Source organism: Chelonoidis abingdonii, chromosome 1 (assembly GCF_003597395.2).
Source record: "Chelonoidis abingdonii isolate Lonesome George chromosome 1, CheloAbing_2.0, whole genome shotgun sequence".
In the NCBI taxonomy this organism is placed as follows: Eukaryota; Metazoa; Chordata; order Testudines; family Testudinidae; genus Chelonoidis; species Chelonoidis abingdonii.
In genome coordinates, this window is record NC_133769.1 from 274,607,670 (window position 1) to 274,632,539 (window position 24,870).

The 24,870-nt window shown below is 42.3% G+C and overlaps 1 protein-coding gene across 2 annotated transcripts in view; it reads left to right on the forward strand.

The window, feature by feature from the left end:
* UGGT2 (UDP-glucose glycoprotein glucosyltransferase 2) overlaps positions 1-24,870 on the forward strand; it is a 273,527-nt gene that overhangs the window by 208,739 nt on the left and 39,918 nt on the right. For both annotated transcript variants that reach the window (XM_032785015.2, XM_032785017.2), the window contains 3 exons: positions 3,816-3,901; positions 11,431-11,515; positions 13,883-13,968. In XM_032785015.2, coding sequence (XP_032640906.1) covers positions 3,816-3,901; positions 11,431-11,515; positions 13,883-13,968 — 257 coding nt within the window. The remainder of the gene's footprint in view (positions 1-3,815; positions 3,902-11,430; positions 11,516-13,882; positions 13,969-24,870) is intronic.

The following is a 24,870-nucleotide window of genomic DNA, read 5'->3' on the forward strand; positions in this document are numbered from 1 at the left end:
GGTAAAATTTTCAAAAGTGCCTAAATCCCATTTTCAAAAGTGATCTAAGCACTTAAGAGCCTAAGTTTCCTAGGAGTTGTATGTTGTCTTCTATTAATCATACCAGACTTAGGCTCCTAAGTGTTTAGGTATTTTTTTAATGAGACTTAGGCACTTTTGAAAATTTTACCCTTTGTTCTTTAATGCTCTCATGGACAGTATGAGCCAACATGATCTTATCATGGTCTCCTGAGAAATACTCCAGAGGCAGCTCAGTTTCACAGTGACCTTAAAGAGGTGAGTCCTGGTGAGAAAGTATGTGCAGTGAAATACAGGGGTGTATATTAACCCAATAAGTACAGATGAAGAGCTTTTGAAAAATGTAACCCCTTGCCAGCAGAGTACAGAAAGACCAAGAAGTGACTGAATAATGCTAGTGGGAACACTGGTTGCACCATTGCTGCCATTATGTTTCTGCTTGTAGTCTAAGCTCTCACTGGACCAGTCCACACTGACGTGATGATGGCGTAGCATTTGGACTTTCTCAGAGGAAGTGCAGGCCACATGGTGGCATTATTGTGCACGTTAGCCACAATTTTGTGGTTTGTTTGTGGTTGGTTTTTTTTGGGTGTAGACAAGGCTCATGAGTAGGTATTTGTAGAACTGATTCTGTAGGAGAGAAAACTAAGTTACTTACTTACTAGTAATTGTAGTTCTCTGAGTATATTGTCTTCTGAGATCCAACCTCTTCTACCCTCTCTTTTTATCTTTGGAGTGCTGATTCTGAACAGAATTTAAAGAATAGAACCATCATTTCTCCTTTTATAGATGCAGTCTCTGCAAGGTTCTCCATTGTGAACTAACTGCTTTTTACAGTTTTGCTTGATATTCAGTCCCAGTAGTGTGGGTCTGTGAAAGTGATATATTCAAAGAATTCCAGTTAATGGTTAAGTAACCTGGATAGTCTTCTGTTTTTCCTTTACTATTAGCAGAAGTCTAAGGGTTAGTGGCAGCCAGCAGTGTGTCAATATTAAAATATTCTCAGAAGGTGCTACTTATTGTTTTCCTTGCTACCAAAGAGGGTTTTTGGGTGTGTGGAACCAACCTCTCTTTTAATATTTACGAAAAAAAAGTGAAGCACTTAAACATTAAAAATTTTTATTTTGTTTGATTGGCTTGGTTTTATTCACTGAAATATTTGGGACTAGATTAATGTAGTAGGATTACCACATTCAAACTGGTTTAGGTAGATGGCCCTGAGGGATCTTATGTACTTTTTACCCAAATGAAAGAAATGGAAAAAATTAGTCATCTCGTCGGACCTACGGTCATATGTTCTGTACACTCAAGTGAAGAGAGGGGCAGAGCTGGCAGCTGATCACCACTTGGTGGTGAGTTGGATCCGGCACATGAGATGCCAGCCAAATAGATACAGGAGGCCCAAATGATCAGTGCAAGTCACCGGGAAACATCTGGTGGAGGACCCTGTGCAGAAAGACTTCAGTTTCCACTTCCAGAGGAACTTCTGCATTCTGGGTGAGGTCTTGAACATTGAGTCCGAGTGGACTATTATTCAGGCCTCAATTGTAGAAGCAGACACAAAAAGCTGTGGCCTGAAGGCAGTTTGTGCCTGTCATGGTGGCAACCCTAGGACCTGCTAGTAGACTCCAGTGGTGAGGGAAACTGTCAAGTCAAAGAAGGAGCCTTCTGAGCAATGCTCACAAACTGGACTCCTGATACAGCTGAGAGGTACCAACTGGTAAGAGGACTGTGGCTGTGGTGGTTGTTGAAGCAAAAACCCAGGCTTGGGAGGAGTTTGGAGAAACCACGGAGAATGACTGCTGGACAGCCTCAAAGATTTTCTGGCAAACCATTCGTTGCCTTAAGAGGGATCAGTGGGACGTTGCCCAAGCTGTACTCAGCAAGGGTGGTGAAACGCTGACTTCAACTGAGGAGATTGTTGAGAGGTGGAGGGAGCACTTCGAGGAACTCCTCAACCCAGTGGACATGTCCCCCTTCCAGCAGGCAGTGCCAGAAACCTCCAGTGAGATCAGATCTATTTCTGATGTTGAGGTCGATAAGGCGGTAAAATGCCTTCATAGTGGTAAGGCAGCAAGTGTGGATGAGATTCACCCAGAGATGTTGAAAGCACTGGCTAATGTTGGGATGTCATGCCTCTTCAGTGTTGCATGGAATGTGGGTGCAGTACTTCTGGACTGGAAAGCCAGGGTGGTGGTCCCAGTCTTTAAGAAAGGAGACCAGAGGGTGTGTTCCAACTATAGAGGGATCACACTCCTCAGCTTCCCCAGCAAAGCCTATACCAAGCCTATGCTGGAGAGAAAGTTATGCCCCGTTAGTAGAACCTCAGATTCAGGAGGAACAATGTGGATTCCGTCCCAGCCATGGAACAGCGGATCAGCTCTTTGCTCTCTCATAGATACTCATGGGGTTGTGGGAATTTGCTAATCTGATTTACCTTTATTTTGTAGTCCTGGTGAAGGAATATGACTCTGTTCCCCAAGATGTCTTGTGGGAAGTGCCGTGGGAGTATGAGGTGCCAGTGCCACTTTTGCATGCTATCCGGTCCCTCTGTTCTTGGAGTGAGAGTTGCATTTGTATTCTTGGCATTAAGTTGAATTCGTTCAAGGTGGGCACTGGACTTCGCCAAGGGTGGGTCTCATCCCCACTCCTGTTCATGATTTTCATGGACAGTATATCAAGGTGCAGCTGAGCTATGGAGTGCATCTGGTATGGGGACTTGGAAGTGGCATCTCAGCAGTTTGCAGATGATGATGTCCTCCTTGCTTCTTCACACTGCAATCTCCGATGTCCACTTGAATATTTTGCTGCTGAATGTGAAGTGGCTGGGATGAGAATCAGCACTTCCAAATCATGTCTTGGTCCTTTCTCAGAAGAAAGTGGACTGCTCTTGACAGGTGAGAGGGGAATAGCTGCCCTTAGTGGACGAGTTTAAGTACCTATTTGTCTTCTTCATGAATGATGGTAAGTGGGAGCGTGAGATCAACCGGCAGATTGGTGTGGCAGTGATGTGGGGGCTGTTCCAATCCATGGTGGTGAAGGGGGAGCTGAGTACTACGACAGGGTTTACAAGTTGCTCTACGTCCCCATCCTACACCTATGGTCATGAGCCTTGAGTAATGACCAAAAAGACAAGATCGAGGAGACAAGCAGTGGAAATGAGGTTTCTCCACAGGGTGGCTGGGCATACTCTCCAAGACAGGGTGAGGAGCTTGGCTATTTGGGAGGGCCTTGGAGTAGAATCGCTACTCCTCCGGATCGAGAGGAGCCAGTTATGGTGGTTCGGGCATCTGATAAGGATGCCCCCTGGGAGGCTTACCCATTGGAACTCTACTGGGTACGTTCCATGGGGCTGAGGCCCTGTGGCCGACCCAGGACACCCTGGAGATATTATATCTTCCAGCTGGCCTGAGAGTGCCAGGGAATCCCCCAGGAGGACCTGGAACCTGTTGCAGAGGAAAAGGAGGTCTGGTCCTCCCTGCTCTCTGCTGCCACAACGACCTTCACCAGAAAAAGCGGCATAAAGGAAAAAGAAGATTCTTTATATAAATTCCATATTCAGGTAGGAACAAATCTCTTTATCACTAAGAGCCTGTGGATGTGAATATAAAGGGGAGAAGGCACTTGACTGCATTACCGTAGCACTAATTTCAGGGCTAGAATTGCAGCTGACAACATGTAGTAGCCTTGATGACAGACAGTGCTGAATGCTGGAGAATCAGTGTTTACATGTGAAGGTGATCATTTCCAAAGTTTTGATTATACCAGACTGTGCTACTTTTTCTCTTTGCTCACAGGGATATTTTCAGTTGAAAGCAAATCCAGGTGCGTGGACACTGAGATTACGCAAAGGAAGATCGGAAGACATCTACCACATATTTGGGTAAGTAGTAACTTAATTTTTGAGCAAACACAGTTGTAAATTACGATCACAAACATATTTTGTAAAAAAAAAGTACCACAGTCTTTGCAAAAATATGGAATTTACTGAAGGAAAACAAGCAAAAACAATAACAAATAACAAAAAGCTAGCAATGATGATAACACTGATCAGTAAATGCAGTGGAGAAAAAGGTGTGAATGGGTGAAATGTAAAAGGTTGAATATCAGTGAAAGTCTCTCTTCATGCAAATGGTTTTTCCAAAAAGTAAGGCAAACTACCTTAGTCACATAGAGTGGGGAGGATGAGGTAATATTTTGCAAAGACTTAAAATCCTCATTAGGCTGATCCTGAATTTCATTAGTTAATTGGGCATTAGTGGAGAGAAAATAGGGAGTGAGGATAATCAAACCCCCAGCCCACATTCTTGTATTCATGATAATATTTCAGTGTCATTATACTAAATCTCTATGTTAAGCAACTTGGATAATATCTTTTCCATAAATGCTACAAGTCCCAGTTTTCTCTTCCTGGCTGGCATGCAAGAAACATGTATGTTGCAATATCATGTTTGTTTTTTAGTAAATCTGCTTACATCTCCAGTTTTTAATCGGGGCTGTGTTCCAAGCAGTGATTGACACTGAGGGATGAAGATAGAGTTTGTAGCTTCATTTCAGACTGATTTGATGTTTTGTTCTCTTCATTAATTTTTTTTCTTGTATCATCATTCTAACATCTCATCCAGTGGAGTCACCGAAGCTTATAGTTTACCTTGTCTGGAAGGACTGATTTCTTTCAGCAGGTTTTTACTAGCTGGCTCATTTTCTTTGTCGTCCTCTGTATTTTAAGTAAGTGTTTGCAGTACGCTTAGGTGCCTAATCTACATATGATGTACCGTGATTTTAAGTCTGAGACTGTTTTTCTTCACTTAACTGAGCAGTAGCATAAACCAGAAATGCTGAAAATTCTTTTTTTTTTTTAAGTTTTGCAAGTATCATTTAAAAAGAGATTTTGTTAAGGAAAAAGAGCTTACCAAGTCAACAAGTATGCATGGGAATCCAGTGCAGAGAGCAGAGAATAGATTTGATGTGTTTGTGGTAGCGTTTGTTGCTGAGAATTTCACTGCTCCACTTTGTCTTAGGCGGAATTTCTTAAGGGTTGATGGCTTCATATTCAAATATATTGCATTGCTGTAGTCTTCCAATCCAGAAGTGAGACAGGCACGTATGAAAATTTTTGGGGGTAGGGACTATCTTTTTGTTCTGGGTTTATACAGCACCTAGCACAATGGGGTCCTGGTCCAGTGAGGGACTGGGACTCCTGGGCACCACAATAATAAATACAGGTCATTATCTACCAGAATAGGACAGTCTCCAAGCCAACCAGAGCTAGAAAGCATTACTCATGGATGCTGATGAGTAAGCACTCCTAAGGTACAGATTGAATTGCCCAATTGCGAGTGTGTGTCTTCAACCAGAGGAGACTGCACCATGGCTGTAAATTCTTCAAAGTGTTATCCTTATCCCTACCTAAATCACCTGTTCAGCTTCAACCAGCTATTCTTCATCCATGAGGTGGGCCATCTTGGTGATGATATAGGGTTATGTACTGAAGGATAACTAGAATGGTGTCATCAACGTATTGATGGTACTTCAGTCCATGTCATTTGACAATTTCTTCTAGAGGCTGCATGTGAATGTTGAATAGGACAAGAGAGAAAATTGATCCTTGTGGTGAGGCGACTGGAGCAGAGATGCAATCTCCCACCACTAGCCTTTGGCTCTGTCCCTCCAGGAGGGACTGAAACCATTTAGCACATTTCCCTGGGCCCCTGCCATGTCTCTTAGGCAAGACAGCAGTATCTCATGGTCCACAGTTGTGAATGCTGTAGAGAGGTCTAGTAAAATGAAGATTAGATGTCTACCCTTCTTCAGTCAACGACATGAGATCATCTATCATAGTTACTGAAGCTGTTTTCACCTTGGCTTATAATACAGCTTCAGTACAGGTTTTAAAAAGGTCTTTGAGCTTTATCCTGTCTTTTCAGCCTTCCTTTCTGCCATTGGTGCTCATATTTCCATACCCCTCTCTTCATCTAATGCACAAGTGTCAGAAAATCAAAGAATTCTTGGTGGGTGATAAGGGAGTGGCCATTTGAGGGCCAGTGTGGCAATTATTAAGACTAGAACACAATGGTAATTATTCATCAGATTGTTGATTCCTTGTCCTGCGAGTGGAGTGCTGCTATCCTTTAGAATACTTTGGAATCTGGAGAAGTACATGAACCTTTCTCCCCTAACCCTCCCTTTTCTTTGCATGATCATTCCATTTGTTCCAGATCAAAATGGGTATCTTTCATATTCCACCTTTTCTCTGACAACAGAGGCCATACTCTTTGGATCAGGCACCCACCTGGTCTGCCTCTTGAATCAGTGGACTTAGTCTCTTCCAGAGTCAGAGCATCAATTTACTTGAATTTCAGGCCACCTCTTTTGCCTTCTGTGATGGGGAGGACTAGGCCCAAAGGCCTCAGTGTCCTGCCACACCTGTCCCGGGAAAGGAGTAGTAGGAGTCTTCCAAGCAGCTGAGAGTCACTGCAGAGGAATCAGCCAATCAGAGAGGCTTCAGGGAGCAGCCAATCAAGGTCTAGGAAGGCCATATAATAGGAGCTGCAGAGCCAAATACAGTTCCTTACTTGAGCCAGAGGAATGCAGGTGGTGCTCATGGCTGGCCAAAGGGAACTGCAGAACCATGGACAGCTCAGTGCTGCCAGGGTCTGGAACAGTGAGGAAGAGCTTGTGGCTGGCTGCTGCTGAACTGAGATGAGCCCTGAGGTAACGGTGAAGCTTTGGTAAAGGATGGGGCTGCAAGGATGTGCCCCAGGGAACCGAAAGCAGTTAAGTTAAAGGGAGATGGTGACGCCTGGCTGTTATTCTTAGGGTCCCTGGGCTGGGACCTGGAGTAGTGAGAGGGCCAAGGTCCCGCCCATAGGCCACCAGGGAATTGATCTACTATTGGACAGCAATAACCTCCTAGACTCCCCTTCACCTGCCCTCCTACAGTGACTGTCATAACAACAGATGCTTTTCTGTTGGGATGAGGTTCGCATCTAGACACCCGTGCTCCTCTGGGCAGGTGGACAGCCCAAGAAACCACTCTGCACATCAACCACCTGGAACTCAGAGCTGTCAGATACACGTGTCTCCAGTTTCTGCCACTAATCGGAGAAATGAGAGAAACACATAAAGGTCATGATGGACAACATGTCACACATGTCTTCTAGAAACTGGTAAGGGGGAGCAAGGTTCCCCGTCCCTCTATGTCGAAGTGATAAATCTTTGGAGTTGGAGCATACACAATCAGATGTTGCCACCGCAGCTTACCTTTCAGGAGTTCAGAATGTGACTGTGAACAAACTCAGCTGGCACTTCTCTCATGACCATCAGTGGTAGATAGATTCTACCGTACTTCACCATGTAATCTGACAATGAGGCGCTCCTCAGATAGACTTCTTTGCTATGGTGATAAGCAGGAAATGTGCCCAATTTTGCTCCAGAGCAGGTCTGGGTTACCAATCCCTGGAGATGTCTTTCACTTCCAATGGTCACCGGGTCTTCTGTATTCATTCCCCCTTCCTCTTCTGATAGTCAAAGTTCTACTCAAAATAAGACAGGACAAGGCCAGGAGTTACTCTGATTGTTCCGACATGGCCCAGACAAACATAGTTTCCTTACTTAATACAGCTGGCTGTGTTCTTCCTGGTCACTGTCCACACTACTCCTCTCTCAGGAGAGCAGGAAGATCCTTCACCCCAATCTCAGAATTCTTCAATTCAAAACATGGCTGCTCGATGGTTCATAGGCATACAAATGGCCTTTTCACAGCAAGTAAAAAGGGTGTTGCCACATTGCTGGAAACAGTCTACCTGCTGCACTTATTTACAGAAATAAATAAGATTTACCTGCTAGTGTGATCTCAAACACATTGCATCAGCCACCTCATTGCTGCCAGAAATACTGGACTACATTCTAGAACTACAGACCTCAGGTTATTGCTTAGCTCCATTAGAGTTCATCTGACAGCCATCACAGCCTTCCACCCTCCAACAGAGGTCTACTCCATATTTGCCAATCCAACAACAATGAGATTCCTCCAAGGTCTGGGCAACCTTTTTCAGCCAGTTAAAAGCCCTGCTCTGGTTTGGGACCTCAGTTTGATTCTTACATGCCTTACAAGACCACTGTTTGAACCTATGGCTGCCTGCTCACTCCTCCACTTATCTATGAAAACGGCATTTTTGGTTGCCATCTCATTGGCTCAATAAGTGGTAGAAATAACTTTTCTTATGCCAATCCCACATTTACAGTATTTTTCAGATACAAGGTTACATTATGTCCACACCCTGAGTTTTTTTCCAAAAGCAGTTTCTCATTTCTATTTTAATCAGCTCATTCACCTCCCCATTTTTCAACCTAAACCTCACTGAGATAAGAGGGAAGCATTGTTCAACATGCTTGATATCAGGGGAGCCCTGGCTTCTAACTAGATGGGACTAAACCTTTCAGGAAGTCTTCGAGATTGTTTTGATCACAGATAGAACAAAAGGACCTGCAATCTCTAAACAGAGGTTTTCTAGGTGGATAACTGACGGTATTAGTAACTGATACAAATGTCGTAATCTCGAAGCATCTACTGACATAAAAGAATATTCTGTGAAATCTATTTACACCCTGTGCAGTCTTTCTTAAAAATGTTCCTGTCATTGAAATATGTACAGCTGCAACTTGGGCTTCTAAGCATACGTTCGCCAAACACTGTGCAATAATCTGTGACTCTGCTTCCAATATGGTGTTTGACTCAGCTGGTACTTTCCTCCATACTGGAATAGACTCCAAAGCCCCCTCCTCTTTAAAGGAAAACTGCTCAGTAGTCACACATAAGAACGCTACTCGAAGAAGAAATGGTTACTCACTCTGCAGATTTCAGAGTAGCAGCTGTGTTAGTCTGTATCTGCAAAAAGAACAGGAATACTTGTGGCACCTTAGAGACTGACAAATTTATTTGAGCATAAGCTTTAGTGGGCTAAAACCCGCTCCATTGGATGCATGCAATGGAAGATACAGTACGAAGATATAGAGAGAGAGAGAGAGTGAGAGAGAACATGAAACAATGGGTGTTACCATACACACTCTAACGAGAGTGATTGGTTAAGGTGAGCTATTACCCAGCAGGAGAGAAGAAAAACTTTGTGTAGTGTTAATCAAAATGGCCCATTTCCAGCAATTGACAAGAAGGTGTGAGGAACCGTTGGGGGGAAATAAACATGGAGAAATAGTTTTACTTTGTGTAATGTCCCATCCACTCCCAGTCTTTATTCAAGCCTAATTTAATGATGTCCAATTTGCAAATTAATTCCAATTCAGCAGTCTCTCATTGTAGTCTGTTTTTGAAGTTTTTTTGTTGTAATAATTCAACTTTTAGGTCTGTAATTGAGTGACATGGGAGATTGGAGTGTTCTCCAACTAGTTTTTTAATGTTATAATTCTTGACATCTGATTTGTGTCCATTTATTCTTTTACACAGAAACTGTCTTGTTTGGCCAATGTACATGTCAGAGGGGCATTGCTGGCACACGATGGGATATATCACATTGGTAGATGTGCAGGTGAGCGAGCCTCTGATAGTGTGACTGATGTGACTAGGTCCTGTGATGATATCCCCTGAATAGATACATGGACGGAGTTGGCAACGGGCTTTGTTGCAAGGATAGGTTCCTGGGTTAGTGTTTTTTCTGTGTGGTATGTGGTTGCTGGTGAGTATTTGCTTCAGGTTTGGGGGCTGTCTGTAAGCAAGGACTGGCCTATTTTCCAAGATCTGTGGGAGTGATGGATTGTCCTTCAGGATAGGTTGTAGATCCTTGATGATGTGCTGGAGAGGTTTTAGTTGGGGGCTGAAGGTGATGGTTAGTGGCATTCTGTTATTTTCTTTGTTGGGCCTGTCCTGTAGTAGGTGATTTCTGGATACTCTTCTGGCTCTGTCAGTCTGTTTCTTCTCTTCAGCAGGTGGGTATTGTAGTTGTAAGAATGCTTGATAGAGATCTTGTAGATGTTTGTCTCCGTCTGAGGGGTTGGAGCAAATGTGATTATATCATAGAGCTTGACTGTAGACAATGGATCGAGTGATGTGATCTGGATGAAAGCTGGAGGCATGTAGGTAAGTATAGCGGTCAGTAGGTTTCCAGTATAAGGTGGTGTTTATGTGACCATCGCTTATTAGTACTGTAGTGTCCAGGAAGTGGATCTCTTGTGTGGACTGGTCCAGGCTGAGGTTGATGTTGGGATGGAAATTGTTGAAATCATGGTGGAATTCCTCAAGGGCTTCTTTTCCATGGGTCCAGATGATGAAGATGTCATCAGTGTAGTACAAGCAGAGTAGGGGCATTAGGGGACGAGAGCTGAGGAAGCGTTGTTCTAAGTCAGCCATAAAAATGTTGGCATACAGTGGGTCCATGCAGGTACCCGTAGCAGTGCCGCTGCTTTGAAGGTATACCTTCACAAGTACTCCTATTCTTTTCACTCTGTGCAGTAACTGAAGTTCAAGATGTGTGTCCCTATGGGTGCTCCACTACCCACCCTCCTCCCCTCTGCTTCAGAGTTCCCTGTCATGGGTCTTTGCGGTAGAGAAGGAACTGAGGACAGTTAGTCTGTACAGTGCTGTATAGTAACTGCATGGAGCACAAGGTGGAGTAACATGCATGTGCGGGCCAAATGGATGTCACTATGAAAAATCTCTCATTAAAGGTGCACAGGGTTCAAGTGCACCTATAGTGGAGCACCCATAGAGGGACACATCTTGAAGAACTACCATTACGGCACGAGGTGAGTAAGCATTTCTTGTGCGCCCCGTTACAGGGAAGTGTTGAGCAACATTTAATAAGAAGCAGTGATACTAGTCCCTAACATAACAAAAAATTGTTTTTAATATTTTTCATCATATATTTAATCCTAGTACTTAATAAAACTGGAAATTCCTTTAAACCTCAATAAATATCCCCGTTTATGTAATACAGTTTGTTTGTTTTAAATCCTCATGTGACTGAAGAATCTTCGAGTAGTGTAATTTGTAGGGTTTTTCTATAGTAGTCAAAGGAATAAAAATTCAACATTCAAGTATTCAGTTTGGCAAGATATGTTATTTTAGAGTCTTCTTTCCAAAGAAAATTTTGATATTTGAAAATGCAAAGTCTTATGTGGTCATGAGGACACTCTTGTGTTATGCAGTGATGATGCACAATTATTGTGAAAGAACCTATCATTCATTTCACTATAACTGTATGAAGACGCCTATTAAGCACTGTGAAGAAGAAAAATTGAGAAAGGTTCCGACATCAGAAAACTAGTGTAGGATATACTGTACACAGACATTTTTAGCTTCAGGAAATGTAAACAGTTCTAAAATAAAAATAAAACTCAATATATGTAATATTTTAAGGAGTGTATACATTTGTATATCTGTTGTTGTTTTCCTTATAGCCATGAAGGAGCAGATTCTCCAGTCCACCTGGAAGATGTTATTGTGATATTAAACAACTTCAGGAGCAAAATTCTCACAGTCAAAGTATGTAAGCAGATCATTTTGTGTGTGCATCATTTCTTTAAACATATTAATAATGCTCAGGTGCCTTGGGTTATGTTTAACAGCAAGATGAAAGTCAAACTATACTATTCAATTTTTGATAACTAAATCCGCAGATGCATGGATTCATGCCATCAATTAATACGTTGGATGTTTTTTGCATTGCCATAAAATATGCTATATCATGGCATGAAAGAGAAATCTTTTTCAATAGAATGAATATTATAATTTTATAATAAATGCTAAGTCCCAAGTTGTCCCTTACACAGAAAAATCCTGTGTAAGTGACTGGAAAGATTGAGTTTTCCCCTTACATAATTTCCTATGAATTCTTTCGTCTCTGAAGATGCAAGACTAATCTCCCTGGTGAAAGAAACGAGGGCTTAGCTCCTACAACCAACAGATCCCTTACAGTCAACTGAAAACCAGAGACACCTGCACCAGTTCTGCCGCCCTTTCACCCCAACCCCCTTATCATTTCCAACATCTTTGCTCTGTCGGAGTTGCCACAGTATTTTTCCATCTCTGATGCTGGCTCTTTTAATTTTACTCTGCATTTCCCACGGGCATGCCTTTCAGCTGTCCATCATTTTGAAGGATAGTCCCAGAATTACCTGCATTCCATAAAAATTTGGTGTCCCTTTGCTTCTATAATTGCAAATTACATCAGAAATAAAGAATAATGAAAGTGAGATTATGTGAAGAGTTACCTATTGTTAAGGAGTAAGGAATCCCACGTTTCTGGCATTATTATTTTTTTAGTTTCTCCTTTTGAGTCTTCTTCATGCAGTGTGTCCCAGTTTTGGACCTTCAGAGTCTGAGAAAGGTACAGAGCTACAGGGCAGAGGCAACAATACATGTTTCCTCTGGGTCTCCTCCCCAGTCCCATGGATGTAAGGTTCCAGGATCTGAGGGAAATGGGATAAAATGCCATAGAGGCAGCTGACCCCACCCTGTACCACACAGATGCCTCTGCACACAACCTGGGTCAAAATTGGGTAAATGATATGGTTGGAAAGTTAGTGTCCCCTTATCTGTTGTAACCAAGTAATTTAAATAAATAGAGTTGTATCAAACGTTGCAGATAGTATCTAATTTAAATTAGGTTGCAGTCTTGTCTATAATAAATCAGACCTAGGATATATCTTCAGAGACATGAGCTGTGAAGAAACTAAAAAGCCACAGGTTTTTACTGATTCAGTACTGACACAAAGCTAATAACATTAGCTTGACAATATAAAAAAAAAGTCTAAATTAATTTGGATAGAATTACATACATTCAGACACTTTTAGTGTTTGAAAAACTTACGTGGATTGCAGACATGTTATGCCTGTAAGTTCAGAGAGTGAGGCCATCTAGCAAATTCAATTAAATGGCATGGCCTGTCTTGGACTTTGGCACAAGAGAGTAGAGGGAGTATAAGGTGTGTTGAGGGGCATACACTACGACAGGTATAAATCTGTCACAGTTTTCTCCTTCCCCAAAGCAAGGGGGAGACAAGGAGGGAGCTTGTGATTCACTGAGTCACTAGTTTTGTGTATTATTAGTTACTCTTTACATATACAAACACAGAATGCTTATGCCTGCTCTTTGATTTGAGGATGTGAATCCGCATATGATCTTGAATAATCAGTTACTATTCTCTGACATGCCTGGAGCAAATTTTACAAAGTACATGGAAAGGATGGGTCACATATCTAAGAGAGGTTTCAGAGGGGTAGCCATGTTAGTCTCTGTCAGTAGAAACATTTGTAGTGCTAACAAGACCAATTCAGTCATAGTGGATGTGGCCCATTCCCAACAGTTGACAAGAAGATGTGAATATCAACAGTGGGAAAAAAAAAATTTGTAGTGACCCAGCCACTCCCAGTCTTTATTTAGGCCAAATTTGATGATGTCAAGTTTGCAAATTCATTCCAGTTCTGCAGTTTCTCGTTGAAACTGATGCATGTGATGAAGTGAGTTATACCCCACGAAAGCTTATGCCCAAATAAATTTGTTAGTCTCTAAGGTGCCACAAGGACTTCTTATTGTTATATCTAAGAAAGGAAGAGGACTGAATCTGAGAAATGTATATAGATAACATTGTAGAATATATGCTAGTATGGAAATTTTTTTCAAGATCCAGGTGGACAGGACTGATTAAGTCTACACTGTGTACAAAATACTTACATTTGAATTGTATGAAATGGTGTTATTACAGTGTAATTTCAAACAGTTAAAGAATTGAGTTGCTGAATTAGAAAACTAGGACACTAGTTCATCTGGCCAATAGGTCCATTTTACAGCTACTGTATTTACTAGCTAACCTCCCAGATTACATGAATGCTACTTTTTTTAATGACTAGGTACAAAAAAAACCTGATAAAATTGATGAAGATCTCCTTAGTGTTGAGGTTACAGAAGAAGAAGCAGCACAGGAATCCATTACAAGGTAACTGATGTTTGTTTCCACTTGGATCATGCCAATACAGTATGATTATGATGATAATTATTAGTTTATGATTTTTAGTGTGGTAGCTCCAAAATGTGACAGGGACTGTACAAACACATAAGAAAAGACAGGCCGTACCCCAAAGAGTTTATAATTCAAATAGACAAGAGAGATGAGCATAGAAACAAATATACTTGGTGATATGAGGTAAACATTTTGTTAGTTATTTTGTTTCCTTGTTTATCCCTCCGTTCCCTTTTCCAGATGCTCCATCCAGCTTGCTCCACAAATATGCATTTTATCACCTTATGGCATAGACTTAATCTGATTATGAGAATCAGGGGGTTAGGGAAAAGAAATTTAAAAATCAGCTGTTAATATGGTACTTGTATGAAACTGAATTCCTAAAGCAGACTATGCTATGGCAATAATGTCTGTTAGCAGACAAAATTTGTGAAAACAGTGTTTCTACATTTTTTTTCTGCTGGGTATATATTAAAGTTTAAATTTAAATAATTTAGATTTGTTTTACAATTATATAGTGATTCATAGGCCAGAATGGACCAGTGTCATCATCTAGTCTAACCTCGTGTATAACACAAGCCATAGAACTTCCCCCAAATAATTCCTAGAGCATATATTTTAGATATTTTTAAATACATTTTAGATGTTTTAGATACAGTTGTGATTGTATTAATCTACTCTGAGGAATGTATTATTTTTCAATAAAATTATGTATGCCTTTCTCAAATTGAAAGTGGAAATCACTAGAAAGATATGGAGGAAAGTCCAAAAATAAGGATGTAAGTAACTCATAATTCTTCTTGAGTAATGTCCTTATGGGTGCTCCACTGCAGGTGCATATATACCTCTTGTACCTTTTGATCAGAGATTTTTCAGTAGCAGTGCCCATTTGCCCCGGTATGTGCTCTAGATAGCCTAATGCCCTGTACCAAGGATATATAGAGCTGTGCAGGTGAACCTCACCTGGTTTCTTCTCAACTGCTCGACAGTCTGAGGTGGAGCATCTAGTGTGCCCATTTCAGCTTTGCTCTAGCTTAGCCTCAAGGTCTTAGTTCCAGTTCAGTTTATTTAGTTCTTTTGATAATCATACTCCTTTAGTTAATTGAAAGTTTTCTGGGTTATATTCCCTTTCGCCATCAACCCCCCTTTCTGAAGGGTTTTCCTTGGGGGTTGTCATCAACCTGGCATACCAGAATCCCCATGATTCGAGCGCTGCCTTACCTGCTGAGAATCTATACCAGTGAGCGATGGACATTCTTGGTGTATCTACTATCTGGGAAACACCCACATTCCAGCCAAATGCAAGATCTACTCAGCTTTTAAAAGCAGATTTTGAAAAAAACCAAGAGATTACATTTAGGCTCCTCATGATGGAGTGTTTCCTCTGACCAGCCTCAGATCGAGGCCCAGATACAGCCCACAGACACAGACCTGGAACATTGGCCTCCAAGTAAGAACAGTGCCCCTTCAACCTCCATACCTAGCTGTTTTTTGGGTAAGAACACAGAGGTACTAGTAGAGGTCCCATGGGGAGGGAGTGCTGGATCTCCTTAGAGAGAGCCTAATTCAAAAAAGGTTTGATCACCATCAAGAATGACCATTTTGACGACTTCAGGTTCCAGGAAGCTCTCTCTGGTACCAGGGGCTCTCTGAAGATCTTGATGTCCTCAAAGGACCCATGATACCATGCAAATCTCAGTACTGAAGTTTTCTGCGGTACCCTCCGAGCATGACTGCTCCAGCAGAGACTCTAAACACTCTAGAAAATCTGTAACTTTCATTACCACCTCTGCAGACCCAGGCTGCAACATTAGTATTTCTGAGGTCATCATCCTCAGTACCAGGACCATTGGCTGTACAAGATACTACTGTCAACATCCTTGGTACCGACAACAGTTAATCTGGAGCCTCATCCAATCCTGGTGGAGATTTACCCAGTACCACAGGAGCTTAAATTCTACAAGGACTTGTCAGTGTCTGAGGTGCAATAGTTTCCTTTTTTTTAATGGTTATCAAACAATTGTTTATGATGAGATTTGCAGGGTCTCCAAGATCGTACCTTTCTCTGATACCATCAGCACCATATGGACAACCGTTCTTGCCTTCAGTGTCTGCTCCTTCTGTAGAGTATGCTGAAGACTCTCTTCTTCAGATTCCTAGATCTCTGTGCAGAGATTCCCTACATACCACCATAGAGACATCTTTCTGGACATCTTAACTGAGAAAGAAGCCTCAGGGCAAGACAATCTTTAGCCACTTCTCACTGGTATGAGCAGCACTAGAGTCCTGCCCCACTACCTTATGGTTCCCCACAATGGCTGTATTGTTACTGGTGTTAGCCTATCATTAGAAAATATTAAGGGCTCCTAGCTATTCCTTGTGGATCATCATGAAAGGCAGTCTTCTGCTCCATCTCTCCCTCCTCAAGAGCCTCAACCAGAAGAGGAGGCATTTGAGGAGCAATAGACTAAAGTGGGCAAGGAGGTAACACCACAAACTAATATCTCTACCAGATGAAGCTATGATACCTTCTCTGCCCTCTTACACTGATGATTTTAAACAGTTTCAGGAGCTGATGAAAGAGATTGCTGAATCGCTTCAGATCCCACTGGAGAAGATGCAAGTGTCTCAACTTAAGTTCTTGGACGTCCTCCACAGAGACCCTCTGGTTGTATAGCTTTACCAGTAAATGAGGCTCCACTGCGTCCTGCCAAAACTAGCTGGAGTCTGACACATACAACTACAATGTATGCAAGCAAATAAAAAGTACTTTGTTCCAGAAAAAATTATAAGTTTTTATTTTCACATCCTCCTCCCAACTGTTTAGCTGTAGAGGCTGTTAGTAAGCATGGTAGGCAATACTAACAGCATACTGACTCATATCATATGATAAAGACCAGAAGCCCTTCAACCTTGCTGGATGTAAAAACTATTCTTCCATAACCCTGCAGTTTAGAATAGTGAATTATCAGCTCTGATGGCAAAGATGGCACACCAACTACAATAAACTCAACACTTTCATTAATCATCTTCCCCCGGAACATTAAGAATAGTTCCAGGCTGAGTTCATAACTGAGTCATCTCTTAGCAGGCACCCAGTTGTGAGCCTCTCTAGAGGTAGCTGACACTGAAGCTCCTTCCATCTCTGCTGTTGTCCTGAGTCGAACATCTTGGCTGAAGCAGTTGAGATTTTCTAGGAAGGTCCAAAATATCAGAGAAGACCTTCTTTTGACAGACTGAAAGCTTTTCAGTGAGTCCACTGAGTAATCCATGCACACTGTAAAGGATTTGAAGGCCACACTCAAGTCTGTCAGTATATATTGTGACAAAGTTCCTCCTCTACCTTGGTGGGTCCTGCGCTTCTTGGCAGATTTTCTCACCTCAGTGATCTTCCCCACAGTCTGGGTCAGCTCCTCCTGTGTCTGATCAGGAGTTGGGAGGTTTGGGGGGGAACCCGGGCCCGCCCTCTACTCCGGGTTCCAGCCCAGGGCCCTGTGGATTGCAGCTGTCTATAGTGCCTCCTGTAACAGCTGCATGCACATTTCTACAACTCCCTGGGCTGCTTCCCATGGCCTCCTCCAAACACCTTCTTTATCCTCACCACAGGCATCTTCCTCCTGATGTCTGATAAATGCTTTGTTTCCTAAATCTCCAGCATACACTCTCACTCTCAGGTCCTTGCTTCTGTCCCCAGCTCCCAACTCGCCTCCTTCTCCTCTGGCCCTCCTGCCTTGAACTGGTGAGTCCTTAAACCCAAGGTGCCCGGTATGCCTGCCCTGCTGGTGGTTGCTGCAGGTGTTCTAATTAAAGTAGCTATCTCCACTGCCTTCTAGAAAGGTCTTAATTGGCTCCAGGTGTCTTGATTAACCTGGAGCAACTGCCATTTGGTTACCAGGGTACTAGGGATTTGTTTAGCCTGGGACTAACATACCTATTTCTCAGTACTTTACTGTAGCCATCTGGCCTTGCCCCATCACAATATACACCTGCAAATAAAAAATTTAATAGATCCCAACACAGAGATCCCATCTGTTCCAGTTCTCTGACATTCATAGACTGGCCGAACCACCTAAGAGACCGAGATATCAAAAGAAAAGGCCTGCTACTGCAACCATTGCTATCACCCAGCCCCCCTACTCATCTAAATGTCAATTCTGATGGTGTGGTCAAAGGTCCAGAACATCCCCACCTTGGGAATCTTCAGCTATACCACACTACTCACTGCCCTCCCTCTGGAGACAGTCTCTTCCATTTTTGAGCTGCTTGGGAATAAAGTACAACTGACAAATGGGTTTTGAAGATTATAATATCAAGCTATTCCATCCATTTCACCTCATCCCACTCCTGTCCTCATCCCTCCTCAGGGACTCTTCTCACAAACATTTGCTGAAACAGGAGACTACCTCTCTTCTAAGCATAGAGGCTGTAGTTCCAGTTCAGCACAGACAGGAAGGGATTTTATTCCAAGTATTTTCTGGTTCCGAAAAAGAATGGTGGATGAAGATCAATTTTAGATCTCATATTTCAAAACACCTTAGTGAAATCAGATATTCAGGATCATAGCTATAATTCTATCATTAGATTCTGTGGATTGGTTGCAGTCCTTCAGATCATGTATGGCTATCACTCCTTTCTCAAGAGGTTTCTTCTTTTCAAAGATGGCCAGCATCACTTCATGTATCAGGTACTCCCTTTTGGGCTCTCATCTGTCCCAGGAGTATTTTCCAAAGTCCTGGTAATAGTAGCCTCTTATCTTTGTTGGCAGGGAATAATCATCTTCCTCTGTCTCAACAATTGGCTATTAAAGGGCTGGTTGTACATCAGAGTCCTCTGTGTAATACAGCCAGCCATGTCCTTATCTGCAGCTTAGAACTTCATCTCAGTATCAAAAAGTCCATTTTAATTCCAGTTGAACAGATAGACTTCATAGGATCTTCTCTGGATGCTGTGACATGTAGAGCTTACCTCCCTGTGGACAGATTTACAACACTGACCAGTCTTATTGCCAAGATTCAAATAAGGCTCCAGACAACAGCAAGAAGTTGCCTCCAACTGCTGGGTCATATGTCAGCTTGTACTTTCATCTTTCATAACACAACACACCAGGCTTCATCTTTGCTGTTTCCAGAGTTGTCTCAGAACAGTCTGTATCCTGAATAAACATGGTCTAGACAAGTTGGTATCTGTCCCTTATCGGGTAATACACTCACATGGCTGGTGGAAAGACCTTTCCAGAGTTCATGCATGATTTCCTTTTACCTGGCCTCCTCCTACTATTATCACAACTTCAGATGCATCACATGCATCCAACGAAGTGAGTATTCACCTACGAAAGCTCATGCTCCAATACATCTATTAGTCTATAAGGTGCCACAGGACTCTTTGCTACTTATGGAATGGAGAGCCATCTTGGGGGATGTGTCATCCAAGGCAAATGGTTGCCTCAAGAGTCTCTCTTACACATCAGCCTCCTAAAATTATGAGCAGTAAGGAACACCTGTATCCACTTTCTTCCCTTAACTGAGCAAAGTTATGCCAGATAACATAGCGTGCATGTTCTACATAAATCAGCATGGAGAAGCAATATTCCTCTCTCTCTGTGCTGAAACAATAAAACTATGGAAGTGATGTATAGCCAATCACATTCTCATTTCAGCCTCTTAACCTCTCAGGCATGCAAAACACCGTGGCAGGTGATCTGACCAAACATTTCTCCCAGAATTACAAATGGGAACTGGATCCTTGGATTCTCAAACAGATTTTCCTGGCTTTGTGGGTTTCCGAAAATGGACCTCTTTTCAACTACTGCCAACAAACAGTGCAAGAAATTCAGGTTGATGGTGCATCTGGATCATCAGTCCTTGGAAGACACCTTTCTCATTCTTGGATGAGGGACTTTCTCTGTGCACATTCTCTGATACTGTTAATTCTAATGGATGCTGACGAAATAAGTCAAAGCTAGAGACATTCTAGAGTTGCATCAACTTGTCCAAGGCAAGTCTGGTACCTTTACCTGATTCACCTCACTTCATTTGCAGTGTTGCGGCATTGATCATTTCCCACCCGCTGTCTCAAGATTCCAGTTGAACACTATCTGGACTTGGCCATCCTCCAACACAGAGCTTGGGTTTTCAGGGGTTTTCAAGCGTAGAGGTTTCCTGTGTGACAGAGATACAAGAGGTCCTACTAAACCACAGAAAGATGTCTATTTGAAATACTTATCTTCAAACTGGAAGAGATCTCACAATTGGTGTACTCTTCCCTCTTTGCCGTTCTTGATTGCTTGTTGGATTTAAAGAAGTCAGATCTTTCCATGAGTTCAGTCGGAGTTTTAATTTGACAGCTATTACAGCCTTTCATTCCCCTGTGCTGGGATTCTCAGTCTTTGTTCATCCTTCATTGAGCCACTAGCTAAGTTTTCTCTGCTGCACTTATCTATGAAAACGGCGTTCTCAGTGACCAGCTTTTCTGCTTTTGTAGTCAAGAAACTAGGATCGTTAATGGGTGATTTCCCCTCACCCATTTGCAGTTCTCTTGAAGAATAAGGTATCATTCCCATGTCCCAAGTTTGTACCTAAAATATTCTCTGATTTCCACATTAACCATGTTATCCACCTTCCTGTGCTTTTTCCCCCAGTGTGACACCGATATTACAAGGGCATTAGCCTTCTATTTAGACTGTTTAGAAAGTCTTTGGGTCTATTTATCTCATTTGTGACCAGATCTAAACGATCCATGATCTCTACACAAAGACTTTCAAAGTGGATTTCTGGCTTGTTACCAGGCTGCTAATGTTCAGCCCTCTTGAACAGCTCATTCTACAAGATCCCAAACTAACTCCATGGCACTATTAAAAAAAATGTGCCAACTGCTGAAATTTGCAAAGCAGCAACGTGAATATCAATGCATTTTTTTCAAACACTGCATTCTGGTATGTGCCTCTAAATCAAAAGCTGCTGTTGCCTTGACAGTCCTTTATTGGATTCAGCTCCAAAGCTGCTCCTCTTTTTGCTATTGCTTCGGGGTCACCTCAAGTGGAGAACTCATAGGGACACTGTGACACTCTGTACCTCAGGGGAACACCGTTCACCTCCATGTTCATCCTTATTATATGATTGTGTGGTATCCAATGCAAAGTTTGTCATGTTGGGTGTCTTCGGAAGGCTCATGATGCACTGAGCATTGTTATTATAGTAACATTATAGGTTGTAATTTTATGTATATAGTTTTGAGGCTGAAAATGTGTCCTCATGGCTTAAAACAAGCCCAGGCAAAAACTCTCCAGGAACAGAGGCCCAGGCAAAACTCTCCAGGGGAAGAGGGTCAGTTCACACCTGAACAGGGATGTGTGGGACAAATCTAGCCCAGCCTCACAGGAGCAAAGGACACTGGCCTAGGCAGCAACAAAGGATCTGTTGGACTCTCACCCCCCTTCCCTTGGTCAGTTTGGGACTACAGTGAGGTAATCCTCACCTAACTCTTAAGCAGCGGTGGGGGCAAAGCCAAGAGGGAAGAAAGGACATGATAAAAGGGAGAGAGGTATGGCATGCTAGACTTAATGATGAATGGCTATTTAAAACCAGTTTCATCAACCAAAGGGTTTTTCTCATTCCAAAGGACCAGCCACATACCCAGGTCAATATATAACTCAGATCTTACCCAATAATCATGCTTTTGCCAATCTTTTAGTATCTAATATCTAAAGATTTATTTATAAGAGAAAAGAAAGAGGAGAGAGTTAAAATGGTCAAAGGAATCAAGTATGTACAACAATTGCAGAATTCTTGTATCAAGTTTGAAGCAGTGATGACATAAACTGCTGACTTATAATCTCTCTGGTAACATCCAAAAGATTGGAAAATCCTCAATGCACTGGTTGTAATGCTCCTGTTAGTTAAAGTCCATAGCCCAGGGATCAGAGCAGGAAAGAGACAAAATGGAGATGTTTTGAGGGCTTTTTATAGCTTCTACCATGTGGAGGGAAACTCATTGTTCCAAGCAAAGCCCCCAACACAGTTTGTGGAAAAGTACAGGCACAAGATGGAGTCCAGTGTCACATGAGCTTGTCACATGCCCTTGCATGCTTCAGTATGTCATAGCTGGGGCCAGAACCCATTATTCTGGCTAAAACATCCAGAGGAATGTCCATCAGGTGGGGATAAGCTTCTTCCAGGACACATTATGTTCATTAGTGGGCCATCAGCTTGAATAGTCCATTCACAATGTGCTGGCTAGATCAGAGGTAAACTACCTTGTGGGTGTTCCCCAAGAGCAAACACATATGAAACACAGATATATAGTCAATATTCACAACTTCCAACACAAAAATGATACATGTGTAACCCTTCTGCCCCTCTGAGTTGGCAGCAACAAGGGCCGGGTTCAGTATCCAGGGGTTCCGTTTCAGTAACACAATGCATAACCGGCTCGAGCCCCCACCCAGTGACCTGGGACACTTACATACCACACCCTCCTGGGCACCTCTAGGAGGCAATACTTCCCCTCTCGCAAGCACGGAGCCTGAGTGTAGTAAAATCTTTTTAATAAAGGAAGGAATCAATGCGGCATCCCATTGGAGAAATACCAGAAACAGGATTATAACACAAACCATAAACAAAAACCCACCTCCAAGTACGTTTGGCAATGTCCTTTTCTCCTTAGGGTCTTAAGTCCAATCACCCCAAAGTCCAACAACCCAAAAGTCTCTGGTCAGTGCCACCCTAGAATTCAAAAGTTTATCTGCAGAGTTTTACCCCCCCAGCCTGGGTGGAAATAAGGGGGGAAGTCCCCACAGGGTGTTAAGGGGCACCTTATGTGGGCCAGGGCCAACTGCTCTGCCTCTCCGTGAAGTTCTGCTGCAGCCTTCACCACAATCAGCTCCACCACACCAGCTGTGCAGCTCCTCCAGCTGTCCCTGCAAACCACTTCATTCTGCTCACTGTTCCATGGGCTGCTCCAACACACTGCAAACTGCTCTGCCAGCCACTTAACGATAGGTCTTCAGGCTCCCCCACTAGTTAACACAGCACTCCATGATCTCAGTTCAGCTCTTTCAGTGATTTCAGCTCTTAGTAGGGGAGCACTGGTGGTGGTGCACCATTGGCCCAACATGAATTCAGCTCAGCAGTCTCTAGATGGAGTCCTAATGGAATCAAAATTAGCTCTACTCTTTAACAGTGGAGAGAGGAGGATGTGCAATTGGTGTTCCAGGCCCTCAAAAGGGGCCCATGTCATCAGGTACACACACCAGCCCCCAAGCTCTCTGAGTTCACTGGGTTTTGGAACCCACGTCCCTTGTCTAGCAAGTTTCATTTAATTTATATTGAGACATTTCTGTTATAAAGCAATCTTGTAGTTCCTCATTCACATAATCAGCTGGCAACACTTTATTTATCCTGCTGCAATAACGAAGAAATTGAGGATCCCAGAGCTGTCAAAATAACCATCCCAGGCTGCCTTGACTTCACCTTCCTGATATTCTTTCCACACTTCCCATAATTCACCACCAGATATCAGGGTAGAGCTCATCCTGCTTAGACATGCATACAAATAGGCTAATCAATCATAATTTTTCCATTGACACCTTACATGACATACTTCATATAAGATTTGTTGCAATTATATAACAGTGGTTGCAACAATTATTTACATGGCATATTTGATTCATATAACATCATGGGGGCTCAGAAGGAATTTCCATGTAATAGCTACTGTCAGCTGCTCCAGCCTGGGGTAGAGCTGGGAACTGGAACTGAGGAGTCCTTCTGTTGTGTTAATTGGGTTACGTTCCTCCCAGCAGAAATCTGAGAGGGAAATTTTCATGGGTATTTCCCCTGCCATATTCCTTAGATGAAAGCTCATTGTGGATCTAAATTCTACATAATGTTTTCCATAACTGTTTTTTTTCCTTTTTAATGCTATTTAGATATTTTCATCTAGACTGCACAAATTGGAGACAGTGCAGAAAAGAGCCGCAAAAATGATTCAAATGCTGGAGAAAATGCCTTTTATTGAGAGATTTAGAGTTCAACCTGCTTAGCTTATCAAAAAGAAGACTGAAAGATGATTTGATTATTGTGTATAAGTATTTTCGTACAGAGAAGACACTAGGTACTAAAGAGCTCTTTAATCTAATGAAGAAAGGTATAACAAGAACCAATGGCTGGAAGCTGAAGACAGACAAATTCATATTTGAAATTTTAGAGTGATTAACCCCTGGAGCCAACTATGAAGGGAAGTGGTGGATTCTCCATCTCTTGATGTCTTCAAATCAAAACTAGATGCCTTTCTGGAAGATATGTTTTAGTCAGACATAAGTTATTACACTTATTATGTGGGCAACTGAGTGAAATGTAACTGCCTGTAATATGTAGGAGATCAGATTCAATTTGTCGGTCCCTTCTAGTCTTAAACTCTGTGAATCTTTGAACCTTAATTTTACCCTTTTGTTAGCATTTCTTATAATACTAATTATATGATCATAACCTATACTTTCTACAGGACATCCCCACTCCTGTCTTCGTTATTCAGAGTGCAAGTATATGGTGCATGGTGGATATGGTAGTATAGAAAATGACAGGGTGTCCTGTAGTTTTGTATCTTATCCTTGGCAATGTTCTGTTTGCAATTTTCACTTGTAATTTGACAACATATACAAATTTTGAAAGGTTTAACGGAGAGCACGTTTGAGCTTCCTGGAGACTGGATGAATAATGGTTAGTGAATGAGGCTGTGGTCCACTCACTGAACAATGATAAAAACAAATATTACTCGTTCACACTCACTCTGTCCCATTCACTCTGCAGTGAATAGAAAGTTCACTGGGCCTTTTGGAAAGATAGAAAGTGGTCATGTAATTTTAAAGACTGTATTGTAATA